Source organism: Zonotrichia leucophrys, chromosome 3, assembly GCF_028769735.1.
Source record: "Zonotrichia leucophrys gambelii isolate GWCS_2022_RI chromosome 3, RI_Zleu_2.0, whole genome shotgun sequence".
Lineage (NCBI taxonomy): Eukaryota > Metazoa > Chordata > Aves > Passeriformes > Passerellidae > Zonotrichia > Zonotrichia leucophrys.
Window position 1 is genome coordinate 23,904,772 of NC_088172.1, and position 14,405 is coordinate 23,919,176.

Consider the following 14,405-nt stretch of genomic DNA (forward strand, 5'->3'; position numbering starts at 1 on the left):
TCACAGCACACACCTAAATTTGGATGGTCATGCGAGGCAGTGGCCCACTCTCATCTCTTCCAACATTTCACACTCTGGTGTGTTGTCATGCACTTCTCTACAGGCATGGAGAGAGATAAATGCCTTTTCATGCGCAGGATGGACTGGGGCAGATTGGCTTGAGTACAAACTCCAGCTCTTTAGCAGAAAGGCATTGACTCCTTGGAGCATGTCGAACCTCACACCTCTGTGCATGGTGAATACAACAACTCAGGCACAGGTGGAGGGCCCTGTGCAGCACTGGAGAAAAAATGAAATCCCATGGCAAACTGCCCTCTTGTGCACCCCTCCCCATCTTCTCCAGGGCTCTGGTATGTACAAAGATCAAATGGTAAACAGGGATAATGTCAGGTATTTTTTGACCAGGAAAACCTGGGAAGAGAAGAATTCATTCTAGGGTAAAGTATAGCAGTGACCAACAATATTTTGTATGGATTTACCTCCAAGAGAAAGATGATGCATATTTCTTTCCTGCTTTACTCATGCGCTTCAGCAGGGGGAAAAACCCCAACTCTAAAAGTAACTTTAAAATAAATCTAGGCAATAGTCCAGTCATACTTTGATTATCTATTTCTGCATGACAAAGGTAGAGGTGTCAAAAGTGAACAGACATGCCTTTTCAAATTACACTTAGGTAAGGAAACAGAAAGCTATGTGCATGGAGCACATATTTTTAAATCAACTGATAGGAAAAATTAAAAGCTTTCTCTTCTCTCCCCTTAAGAGTTGAAATAATAGTCTCCTAATAAAGTAGTATGATAAGGACCAGGATGAACTTTTTTGCCTTAGGATCAGCTTCAACACTGCTATCACTGGACTGCAAGAAGCTCCCCCAAAACTGATGGTCAGAAATTGGATGAAAGCCAAAGATGCATGGGAAAGAAAAATCTCATGACAATTTTTAGGACTGGGGGCTTTTCCTGGCCAGGAGTTATGGAATGCCAGGGGTACCAAGAACACTCGAGGGATGTCAAGCTATTGGTTTTGATTCAGAGATCAGAGAGAGAGGGCTATGTGCTGCTGTCGCTTGTGACCCAACACGAGGCGCAGCCGCCCGCTACAAGGCGAGAGGGGCTGCGCTAGGAGCGGCAGCACCCTCACCCCACGTCGGGCACCTTCCCCAGCAGCAGCAGCGCCCCTGCCCCACCGAGGGGCGCGGGAGGCCGGAGCCCCCGCCCGCCTTTGCCCCGCGGGGCGGCGCGGGCGGGCCGAGCGGAGCCGTGCGGTGTCGGGGAGGAGCGGCAGCGCTCGCAGGAGCACCCAGAGCTCGGCTGTCGGGATGCGGCCGCGGAGGGGAGGGGAGCGGGAGCAGCGGCACCTTCCCCCGGCCGAGAGCCAAGTTAAATAGCCAGCTCCGCGCCGCCGCCTTCCTCTTCCCTCTCGGCTCCGAGCCCTCGGCGAACGCCCCCGTGCCACCCCGCCCGGCCGCGGGCGGCGGAGGGCAGCGCGGAGCCAGCCTGCCCCTCGGAGCCAGCCTGCCCCGCGGAGCCAGCAAACCCCGCGGAGCCAGCCTGCCCCTCGGAGCCAGCCTGCCCCGCCGAGCCGGGACGCCGGCGCTGCCGGGAGGGGCGGGCGCTTGGGAGTCGGTGCCGGAGGCGCCGCGTCCCGCCGAGCCGCCCGACTGAGAGGACTACGCCAGCTGCATGGGAGGAGATGAGCGTGGCGGGGAAGCAGCCTCCTCCAGCACCGCTCGAGCGGCCCGGCAGCCTCCTCGTCCCCACCTGGGCAAGTACTCTCCCCCTCAGCCCGTCCCGGTGCCAGCTCCCGCGGCGGGGCGGGGGGGACAGGGTCCCGCCGGCGGCGCTGCCGGAGGGCGGGAGGGAGGCGCCTGCGGGAGGGACGGCAGCGGGGCGGTGCGGGCTCGGCTCGGCTCGGGGTCGGCTCGGGCTGCCGGGGGGCTGTCGCAGGGACGGGGCGGCTGCTCCCCGGGAGGGACGACCCATGCCATGCCGCCTCCACGCAGCCGGGCGGAACCGGGCCCGAGAGCGGCCGGGCGGGACGTGTCCCGGTTGATGCTGGTGGCGATGTTCAGCGCACCGTGACAGGCTGCAGCGTGAGGGTCGAGTTTCCCGGGGACAGAGCTGAATCACTCAGTTTGAAACCCAGCTGTAAGCCTGCGATCAATAAAAAAAAAAAAAACCCCAAAACAAACCCCAAAACAACAACCCCCCCCCCCCCCCCCCCCCCCCCACACACACACACAGGTCAGCTACTTGGATGTATTGAGCACCTCATGCACTTTTAGGAGACGCCCGTGAGGGAGTTAGAAAATAACTTGCTACTTCACGGCAGCGTATTTGGCAAATCATTCATGAATGATGCCCTCTGACGGCGGTTCTCCGCTGTCCTGGTTTATATAAAATGTAGTAGGTCTGCCCTGCGGACCTTTTAAAATCATTACAGACTCTGTGGTTTAACACGCCACTCTTCTTGGCATGTAAAGTTGCATGTAAAGCATCATTGCAATTGTTTTCGATCACTAGCTACAAAATTACTCATTGTATTAATATAAAATATGTACCGGTGCTAAAATAAACTTTTTTTTTCTGCCCCTATCCTTTGAGTTGTTTCGGTGACCACAACCTTGCAATTTTTAAAAGAAAAACTGGATTTATCTTCCTGATGTTTTATCCAGAGTGTTGTTTAGAAGGTGCCTCAGCTGCATGAAAGCTGACTTAGAGACACGTTCTCCCTCATAGTGAATTTGTAACTACTTCATGCTTTTGTAATCATAAAAATGAAAGTAATATTTGGAAATTCAAGTGTAGAAGAAAAGGGTAGAGGATACCTGTCGTCATAAGCAGGTCTGACAGTTGCACATAAATCTGCAGAAACAAACTGCTGTCTTGTCTGAGAAGCTCTTGAAGCCTGTATTTGCATCTGTCTTTTACTGTGTGTGTGGAGATGCCTAATTTTAACCTTTAAGCTTTTAGAATTTCTATAATTCAAAAAGAAATAATGGAATTAAGCCTACTGTGGAATCTTCTGTCTTTTGCAGTTGTTTCACAGTTCTTAATTTGTAAGACCTGTTCAGGAACTGCAAAAATAATCTGTGCAGCAATTATCTAAAATGTTAGTAGCTGAGTAGGTTGTATGGCAGTTCAGGATATTTCAGTGGTTAAGGTGAGGGATAATCACTATCATTAGGTGCAATTTATGACTGGTATTCTTGTACTTGTGTCAAATGTGTATGTTTAAGACCAATAGGACATGCCATTTCTGCTGTTACTCATGGGGTTTCTGCCTGGGACCAAACTAGGCACTTCATGAATGGTGAGCTGACCTCTTGGACAAGAGCAATAGGAACCAAAGGCTTTTGACTGCATAATTTACCTTGACCCTAAATGAGAAACAGTGCTATGAATTGAAGGCTTTGGCAAGCTGTCTGTTTCCAACAGACAAATTTAACCTCACTTTCCTGGCTATTTCTGATATAGGTATATGATTGAAAGAAGGAATTAATAAATAGTCTTAGCAAAAAAGCCATTTAGACTCAAGTTAAATAGGCACATCTTATGGCAGATATTTATTTAGGTAAGTTCATAATTGCTTGGCTCCCCAGATATGCCACATACTAAACTTCTGAAGAAAATTATGCTCAAAATGTATTGAAAAATAAGAACTTGATTTATAATTCACAGTGTGACAAGTGCTTGACTTACATCTTCTAAAGTTATTTAGCAGTATTGGAATCTAGACCTGTTTACCTTGTTAAAAGAAAAATGTGTATTTTAATGCCTGTGTATTGACTGTGTGCACATTTTTCTCAGAAATAAGATATAATAACAGTAGTTACTGTTTACTAAATATTGCTTGCTGAGTCAAATTAATTGTTCGGGATTCTGGTAGCTAGACAGTATTAATAACTAAAAGATAGATAGGTTGTCTTTGTGGGTTTTTTTTCCTCCTCAGAAGGATAGCAGTTAAATACCACCCCCTGGAAAATAACTCAGCATGCTTTTAAAGACAATTCTAGATCTGTAATACAATACTAATTTGTTTTGCATGCATGTATCTATATGTATCCATATCAATGTATCTATAAATTTCTAGAAGTGCAGTTGTTTATGTTTAGTTCTGTAGAACTGAAGTTTCAGTCAGACCTTGTCTTTAAAGTTTTGCCAATCTCAGTGTAATGAAACACCTGTTTCATTCAGTATCAGACATGGATTCTTATTCATCTGATTTCAAAAATCAGTATATATTTCCTCTATCTGTAGTGAACACTTTTGGTTCAAATTTCTCATATAATCCTTTCCACCCTTTGCCCTTGGAAATACTCAAGGGGTCATATCTCTTAGTAATTGTTACTATGTTAGAGTGCTTGTGCCATGTTCTTACATGGATTTTATGGTCCCATTGATCTAGTATGCATTAGTTACTGTGGTTTTCATTGCATTGCTAGAAGCTTGGAAGGGAATGATAATGTAAGGGGCACTTGTACTGTTGATACACCACGATTTTGAAAAGAAGAAATAAATGTACAGTTCATTGCTATGTAGAAATAGACCTTTTTTGTTGTTTATTTTTTTTATAAGGCACTATTCTCTTAAACTTGGGCATATTATATGTAGTAGATCCAGTTTTCTATTAGCTTCCATATACAACCAGAAAAAGATCAATAGGTAGACTGTTTCTTTTTGCAGCAGAAACCCAAAGAAAAAAGCCAGCAACATAAAACTTGTTTGGATAGCACTCTTCTCTGCAGTTACCCAAATTGTGTACTCAGTAGCAAGGGCGACTGCAGCATAGGCAGATTTTCCTTTCCTCCTCTCAGTTTTCACTGTGTCTATGTATTTAGGCCCTTGTTTAGAGATGCTAGTATAAGTATCTGCCTTTTTATTGGAAGGAGGTCCTGGGGCATTGATGTTTTTTCAGCATTTGGCACCCACCAATACTGAAGCTTCCTGAAAGTGAACACTAGGTGTCATGTTACCACAAGCCTCTGTGTCTTGTCTTCTCCTGGTCTTTTCATGGTCAGCAGTTAATCTTGACGGTTTTGTAAAATAGATGATCACCATTTTATTCCACACCAGTATTTTAGTAAGTTTGGGATCCATTCAGTCATACTGTATGTTACTGTCAGAAGCTTCAATTTTCCTCTGATTTTTATGAGAAGTTATCAGTACTGATAACTTGGCATGGATTTCAAGATTGTTTCCAAGATCCTCCTATGCTACAATACAAATCAATAGGATATACTTACTAATTGAAGCTTTTTCTCACAGATACTCATTTTCCATTAAAATTCCTTGCTTGTCAAAAGCTGATTTCAGAAACTTTTGCTGCACAGTGAGCAGAATTTGTCTTCTGATTTGGGGATGGCAAACACAAGATAACAGATGGTGGAACTTCATGACAGGGAGGAGGTGTCTGTGTACTCTGTTGTGTGAAGCCTAATAATTAATTTCTATTGTAAAGTTTTTTGTCTTGCCACTTATTTGGGAAGATGTTTTTCCAAAAAAAAAAATCTGTGAAATTAATAGTTTCAATATTCTATTAAAGACTTTACCAAACAGTTACTAAATATCAGAGTGATCAAACGTTTCATTTTCCTTCACTTGACTTCCTTGCTTTCACAAACCAAATCTGAATATGGCTTTTACCTGTACATATCTTCATGAAAACACTTATCAAAGTGATAAAAAACCCATATTTAAGCTTCTGGCTTTAAGATCTTAATGGAAATAAGACTTGTGCCCGCCTGCTGCTCAGAAAAAGAAGAGCATTGATATTCCTTTTACACCTCAGATCTGTATTTCATATTGTAGTTAGGGTTTTTTTCTGATGTTTTAAACGTTTTATGAGATGAATATAAATAGAATCACTTTCACTTGAGAGTTCAGAGACTGCTTAGAATAGAAATGGTAGTAGAGGTCAGCAGAAAGGAACAGAGCATGACCATGTTCCTGCAAAACTGACTCGTATTATTGCTTGTCAGTGGCATCACAGTAATGGAGACAGCAACACAAATCAGATTCATTCAGGTTGAAAAGGACCTTGGGAGGTCCACAGGTGTAACCTTCCCCTGAAGGCAGTGACTATGTGGAATTCAGATTGGGTTGCTCAGGGCTTTTCCCAGTGCATCTTCAAAACCTCCAAGGATGGAACTGCTCAGCCTCTCTGTGCAAGCAGCTCCCTGCTGGGTTGTTTTCCTGGTGAGCTGGAGGTGTGCTGTTAGCTCCTCCCTCGAAGCCCTTACTTCCTTAGGTTCAAGCAGGCCCGGCTTACTCAGCCACTTGTCACAGGGGAAGTGCTTCAGCCCCTGGCCCATTTCAGTAGGCTTTGAATGGGACTCGCTCTCATTTGTCAGTGTTGCTTGTGTTGCAGCGCCCAAACCGGGTGCAGTGTAATGAGTGCCAAGTAAAGGGAAATGATTACATGGATTGCTCTTTGTTGTGGCTAATACTGTCAGCATTTGTGGCTGGCATCGTGCACTGCTGACTCCTGCCCATCAGGACAGAAGGACCCCTGCTTCTTTTCAGTATATACTCTTCCCCACACCCCACACATACCTACCTGCACCCTCTCTCCTGCCACATCTCAGGGAGAAATCTGAAGTTTTTAAAAATCAGATGGCCAGTTTAAGTGCCTCTTCTTGTCCTCCTTTAGTTGAGAGTGAATGCAGAACTCCAGGGGAATTTAGCAGATTATTGCACTTTCTTTTTGGTGTGCTCCTTGACATTTTTTTTTATTTTTTTCACCACTAAAAGGAAAAAAACACTCTTGCTGACTTTCTCTTGAAGTTAAGATTCATCTACTATAAGACCTGCATGTAAAGCTAGCTGGAACAATTTAGTGGACTTACTCATCCTTCACATTACAGATGAAGCTGACAGTTAAAGCCAACTGAGGCCCATGATTGCGTTTCACTACAGACACTCTTTGTCAGTAATACTCTTACAGCAATTCTGATCTAAATTTTATTGGTCTGTTTTCTTTGAAAAAGGGAAGCTGATTCTACTCTATTGAGCTCTTCTGTACCTGCTTGTCTGAACTTTCTGTCTGAAGAACAGCGTGACTCCAGTGAGAGCTGTCATACTGGAACCCTTCTGCCACTCTTTATTTATGTGTATCAACAGGCAGATTTCTATAATGAGATTTACAAACTCTCTAAAGGATATAACCTTGAAGAGCTGGAGCCCTTTAGCACAATATAATCAATATTATCTCATTTATCATCTCCTTGTGAAGTTCAGATTGTTGTAGGGACAAAATGCACTTCTCATATTTAGAGAAATTATGGGCAGAAAAATCAATGCAAAACATCAAGGGTTTTTGTACTGTGTTTAAAGAGGCATTGTACACGCTTGTGCTCTAAAATCATTACCCTTATAATGCTTCCCTCCAACATGCCAAACTTGAATGACTGTTTCATGACTGTTGTTTTGTGATTTTTACCTTTGCAGAGCTTATCTAAGAATTTTAAGTCACCAGATGATTAAAAGCTACGGAGAAAACTTTTCCTTAAACAGGCAAATTCTGTGTAATGCAATTTGCTGCACAGAGTGCATCTGGAGTAGCTTTTTTTCATGGCTGCTTAGCATCCTCACTGTAAGCACAGTGACTTCCCAGAGTCTGAGTGGCTGAATTCCATGGCACTTCCTTGATTGAAAGCAGTAGTTACAGTGAGGTGCAGCAGACAGGCTGAATTGACTTTTTGAGGACCACAGAAGCAGTCTTACCCAGGTCTGGAATCAAAACGTTTTGGTGTCAGATCTGTATCATCAGCTCTTGATGATTTTTCTGGTTTGTTGGTTTTACCTTTTGTTGGGAATTCTTGTTTATACCCGGGTTTTGCAGGAGGCCTGACTACAATGGAATGAGTTGAAATGGGGCTCAGAGTGGCTCAGCCTGTTTTGTGGTGGTCTGTTCTCACCCAGCCAGTAAAAAAAAACCAGTGTGTTGGCTACACTGTGCATGCATGTGCATACACACAGCATTTCTACACTGGTTCTTACTCACTGATGTTAGTATCTATCTGTACACCAGAGAAAATGTAAATAGTAATATGATAAGTTTCAAAGCACTCTGTGAAGTGGGTAAGCATTTTTGTTCCTACTTTTATCAGTGGAAAAACTGAAGGAAAGAGATTTCAGTTAAGGTTTTGAGTTGGTTTTGGGGTTTTCTTCGTGAATTTGGATTGAGGAAATTGTCTTTTAGTACTTTAAATTTTGTGAATACCTGACAAAACTTTCTCCATATATTATGTAGAGAATGTTTTTCAAAGCTTTCTTTTGTATCTCAATTAGATTTCTTTTTTCCTCTCATTATATCATGCACTATCCTCTTCCATCTAGTAACAGATGTAGACTTTGGAGAAATCTCATTCATTTAACTTATTGGCTGCTGCTACTTGTCTAACTAAGGACTAGTATGTTTAGGATTGCTATGAACATGGATACATCATGTTACAATATGTAACATGAAAAAGAGAAGAACAAAAATACACATTCAAAACAGTGCTAAACAAAATGTGAGATAATGAGGACTATTATTTTGTTTCCTCTATAGAGGCTGTGTTTTTCATCTAGGTATATGTGCAAATAGTAAGTTTATTGGAGGAAAGTGTCAGAAGAATTGATCTCATATGGGATAGCATGAGGACACATGCGTATTTGAAAGCTGTTTGTCACAAGTGTGTTGCCATCTTCCTCTCCAGCAAGCCTGTTAAATCAACAGGCAAATAGATAGGTTTTTCATTTGTTTCACTGGCTGCAGCTATGACATAGATACTGCAAGGAAATTCACAGGGACGTCTTTCCATACAAATCCTATCTTAACAGTATTAAGTCACAATTTTAGAAAGGCTTTAGGAATTACTCATAGATGTTGTTGTGTTAATAAAATGCCAGTGTCTTCTTTACCAGTAAAATGCTCACTTCAAGCAGGCATTACAATCTTATGTCATGCGTCTTTTCCTCTCTTTCTCCACCTATCCTGCTGTCTTAGGCATTGTAAATGCAGCATTTAGACATTCTTCTGCCACCCTTCATGAGCCCTGATGGAGCAGCAATATAAGGATATGCAGTAATCTGGGCTGTGTGCTCATTTCCAGAATGCAGTTGAAGCATAATTAAGCATATGTTTCCAGTTCAGTCTGACAGTATTGTTTTGTGATATAGCTATTGCTCTTTATAAAATCTCCTCTTTTTCTGGTTTTGAAAGGGTAGTTTTCAGTTGCATCGTCACACAGTTTTATGCAACTATTTATTGTACTTTCATTAAGAGATGAATTATTTACTAAGGCATCTGGTGCATCATATGGTTCATATGCTGGGTGTGCTAAACAGAATGCTCTTTTTTGAATAATAAGGGAAAAAATACACTACATAAAAGGATTAGACTTCCTAGTGTGCTTTGAAGAGTAACTCTACTGTTCTAAAATCTCCAAGCCTGTTTTACAGGATTTTGTGATCATTAAAGGAATCTTTGATTCTAGTGGAACATGTGTGCATAGGTGTATGTGTCTGTATTCATAATATCTGAAAAGTAGAGGGGTAAAAAAGACACTATTCTCTGACAAAGACTGCATGGGCTAACTATATGATACTTTTTCCTCTTCTGTGACTGATAATCACAGAAGTATGTGTTATGGTAGTACCATTTACAATTTATAAGGCAAGAATTTTTTATTCTTATGATCTATAGAAGTTGTATGTCCTCCAAGGTTATCAAACATTAAACAAAAACCTTCTCAGTCTTCAGATAACCTGTAGTCAATTGATATACTTCAGCCCACTGAATGTAACTCTACACAAACATCCAATTTCTTTCATATATTTATGACAAAAACTTCACACTCATTTTACATTGGACAATTACTGAAATGTACTGTAGATGAAATCATTGACTGACATTAGTTTAAGGCTGATTTACCACTTCGTTCCATAGGGTCATTTCCATAGTATCAGGAGAAGGATAGCAGAAGCTCTATATGGGCTAATTTATTCACTGGTTAGAGTTACACATCTTTATTCCCAATCAAATAAAATTTGATACAAAACTTTCTACTTATAAAGTTTCAGAAGCTGAGACTTAAATCTAGTCAGTGTACCTTCCATTTACAAAAAATGAGTTTTTTCCTTGAAATTAGACATTCAGAAGTTTTAACAGCTGTATGTTTTTTGTTAAACAGGACATTAACAAAAGCATGGCATTGTCACAACTCTGTTTAAATAATCAAAGTTGGGGATGTAGCAGAATATGTTGTTCCCAAAGGACTTTGAAAAGCAACATTTTATTCAGAAAAGTTGCTTAATCCAATAAAAAATCTGCCTGCTTTAAGCATATTTGGCTTTGACATAGGTGGATACTCCCAAAGGTAAATGATTTAGGAAGATGGCCCAGGAAGAAAGTATGAAGTCTGAGTTGTCAAAATCACAAAATCACAGAATTAACTAGGTTGGAAAAGACCTTTGAGATCATGAAGGCTGTGACCCAGCATGACCTTGTGAAGTAGACCATGGCACTGAGTGCCACACCTGGTCTTTTCTTAAACACCTTCAGGGATGGTGACTGCGCCACCTTCCTGGGCAGCCCATTGCAATGCCCAATCACCCTTTCTCTGAAAAACTTCTTCCTAATGTCCAACCTAAACCTCCTCTGGTGTAGCTTAGGACTGTGTCTTCTCATCTTTAAAATGATACCAATCAACCTAGTGGTTCAGTTTACCCTGAAATAGTTTTAATCTGATTTGTATGCATAATCCCAAGAAGCTCTCTGTTATTTGTGACAGAGAGTCAGATAATAAAAATTGCACCTTGAAGGAATCCTTCGTTCTTCATACTTTTACTACCTGTAATTAAACCTTTTGAATAAGAAAACAAAAATTAGATTTGTAATTCTTCCTGAGGGCAGTCTTGTAACAGTTGGACCCATCTGTGACTAAATCTTCAAGAATATTCCTTTCAAGCGTCGGGAAAGAGGAAAAAAATGTGTAATTTTTTATGAACTGTAAGGAAAAAACCCAAACCAACCACAGCTGACAAGCTGACTTTATATAGGGATTTTTTTATCATATTTTCTATTTTTAGTTTATTGTGACAAATCCTGCTTATGTGCTATTGTGCTTATTTACTCCTCTAATTCTGTACTTCACTAGTTTGTGCTCTTTCTTCAAAATCTTTGCTGTAGATGTAATAAAAATAAATCAGACTTTCTCATTAGCTGAACATATATTCTTGTAGGTCCTCCATTCGTCCTCCATTCTGTTAATGAATAAATGAACAGAGGAGGTTTTTTTCCTGCAAGCAGAAACATTATAGGTAGTTATAAAAAGTGAATGGATGTGAAAGGGGTGAGTAGGCCGACATGTGTTGCCTAGACCTCAGGGAGGTCTAGGATTTTAATGGATTATTTGTATTTTCATGTAATAGAGAAAGTCTATACTTACGTCTCTGCTGTCTCTGTTTCTTCTTTACATCTTTTAGCAGTTTGACAGACTTTTATGAATTTTGCTGAGCTTTACTCAGTGTCAACTGGCTGAAGTTTTCATAACAAAAAATACCTAAATGTAGTAAACCTGCTTGAGTTGATTCTCTTAATTCTCATAATGCCAGTGTCATTTTAATCTGACCAGGCTCAACCTAATTCTGTTTTGTAAAAATCTCTTGTTTCATCAATTTATAGCATAAAATGAAGCCTTCATCTTTTAAAATTTATAAAATTTCCCCTCTATTAGTCCAATATGTGATTCATTGCCAAGTGCCACAAAGAAGTACAGAGAGTGCTTCATGTATAATTTTAAGCAATTAGTGTTAGTGTTGTCTGCTGGGAGAACTATAAAAATGTATTTTCGCAAGGCAGAATATTCTACCTTAAAAAAATTACGGCTTAGCCCAGCATACTAAGCAGAACTAAGAAATAAAACTAAAACAAATCCACCAACCTATTGCCACAGTTTATGGCACTGAGGTGTGAGATTAACATAATGACATTCTATAAATTCCTATTTCAATGGAATTTATAGTTGGTAAAAAGTAGATTGTTTTGCAGAGTAGAATTATTTTTTAAGGATTTCTGTGAAACTTTGGTAAATAGAGGCCAGCTAAGAGAGTATTATCAATATAAATTGAAAATCTCTTGTCCTATGGAGAAGGGATCTTTTCCATTTAAATTAAATAATCAAAACATTCTCCAAAATGAAAGATAAGGAAACATAATTTAGGTCTAAGAATAATATTTCTCTGTAACTGACTAGTCTGGCTATAATCTTGGGTTTTACTTGTGATGTTGATGTTTCATTAGGAGGGCTTCTGCTCGCTGAGAACTAATTATCTTACATTTAATTGGATGTGACTTGAAAAATAATCAAAGTGGTACTCTGTGTTCTCTATATATAATCTGCAAGAAATACTGAAAAGTATTTTCTTGCTTAAATATAATGGAAATTTGTCATCTTGAACATTATTGCACAGAATAAAAAAATAGGCACACTAGTTATACATTGCAGTCTAAATAGTCTTTCATCAGCTTGCTTAATATTTACAGATCAGATATCTTGTGGAATTAATTCATGTTCTTATGTGAAATTAAGGTGCTTTTACTAATGACTTCTGCAGATACTTTTTATGACTTGTTCAGTTAATTGAAACATAACACCTTGCCTTAGTTTTTCAATATTTAATAGTTTCCAACTTTTCCACTGGTGGTATAGGGTAACCTATGACTTAAAGGTCTAGTCCTGCTTTGGGATCTGGGAGTTTTGTTGGATGTTGAGTAACTGCTGTATAAGCAGAATAATAATCCATTTATATGGTACCCTTCTGTGGGTGGGAATTACTACTGCCTACACTACCAAGATGTAGTCAGTAAGAGTACATGAAATGACCATGGCAGAGTGGCAAGCACTAAAATGCGTTTGATCATAACAGTTAAAATGTTGCACTTCTCTCACTCTTATCTGGGAATTTCCCTCTGAGAGGCAGAGATACCCAGAGAACTGGGCTGATAAAAGCCAGAGCTAGGGCAGCTGATGGCTGGCTCTGTCTCAGCTTCTGAGGAGAATGGTTGGAGCTGCTGCTTGGGCAAGGGAATTCATTGTTGCTGCCAGAGGCGAGCGCAGAGCTGCTTCTTCTGCTGTGGGGTGAGCCTCTGCTCGTGAGAGCAGCCACTGAACTGGGACCTTATGAACATCCACCTGACTGAAGCAGGGACCTGTCCCCATCTGCTCGGGTGCCAGGGATCCCGAGCTCGCCTCTCCCTGCCCTGCTGGGAGCCAGGCCGCTGCTGCCCTGCCCCTGCTGTTGTTTTGGCACTGCTCTGAGCTTTCGCTGCACTGTAGCCCCATACCCCCTGCCTGCTGAGACATCCTGCTGTCCCAGCTTGCTGCTTCTGATGTTCTTGCTGGGGGAGTGGGATCAGCAGCCCCAAGGGTTTGTGAGGCAAAGCCTCTCTTGCGTCCCTTCCCATCTCGGCCAAGCCGCCATTGCCACGCGCTCCCCGAGTCCGCGCCACAGCGCCCCCTGCAGCCGCGGGGGAGTCACTGCACCTGCCCCGCCCACCGGGAGCCAGCAGCGCCCCTGCTGGCCGTGCCCGGAACTGCAGCAGAGGGGAAACTGCCTGTGCCGAGAGCGCGGCTGTCACTGGGCTCTGGGCTCTGTTTGGTGTTAGTGCCGTAGCTGTTGTTGTTTGTTTGCTTTATTATACATTCATAACAGTAATGATCTGTTATTCCTATTATCATATCTTTGTCTGAGAGCCCCTTAGTTTCAAAATTATAATGATTCAGAGGGAAGTGGGCTACATTTTTCATTCCAAGGGAGGCTCTTGCATTCCTTAGCAGACACCTGTCTTTCAAACCAAACTGTGATAACCAGTTTAAATGTTTGAGTTAGAGCTACTTGTGTGATTTCTGTGTAGCTTGCTCTACAAGGAGTATTTAGAGCTATACACAACAACCAGGTCCACAGATCTACCAGTTGTTTGCTTGGCATATGTAAGAGCAGAATTATTAATTGCTATTGCATTTATTTTGTCTTTCTATGGAAGAATAATTTTACTTAAATTGCTATTCCTTCTGCACTAAAGTGGAAATTTGTGATTCAGGAATCAGGAACATTTCAGGGTTGATATGCCATAATATTAAGCTACTTACAACCATATATACATGTCTCTGTACTTTAGGTTGTTCTGATTTTCTAGGCTGGACCTAAAAACTGTCAGTTAAAGGTGGGAGCCTCTGCTTCTTGAAAGTAAGATTTCCAAAATATCTGGGTGATGTGTTAGGTATCACAATTCCCAGATCCAAGGCTCAGGTTTAGATTTCATTGGATCTCCATCCTTAAAGATGAACAAAGTTATTTGAACCATCTGTTCCTTTGCAGTTTCATGGTGAAGGTGTTCTTTATGCATTCCAATTGTAA

General features: G+C 41.4%; 1 protein-coding gene across 1 annotated transcript in view; it reads left to right on the plus strand.

Annotated features, from left to right (window-relative positions):
• Positions 1–1,285: 1,285 nt before the first annotated feature.
• Positions 1,286–14,405, plus strand: part of SNTG2 (syntrophin gamma 2) — a 213,345-nt gene continuing 200,225 nt past the window's right edge. The window contains exon 1 of the mRNA XM_064710128.1: positions 1,286–1,764. Within this exon, the coding sequence (XP_064566198.1) occupies positions 1,693–1,764 (72 nt within the window). The 5' untranslated portion in view covers positions 1,286–1,692. The remainder of the gene's footprint in view (positions 1,765–14,405) is intronic.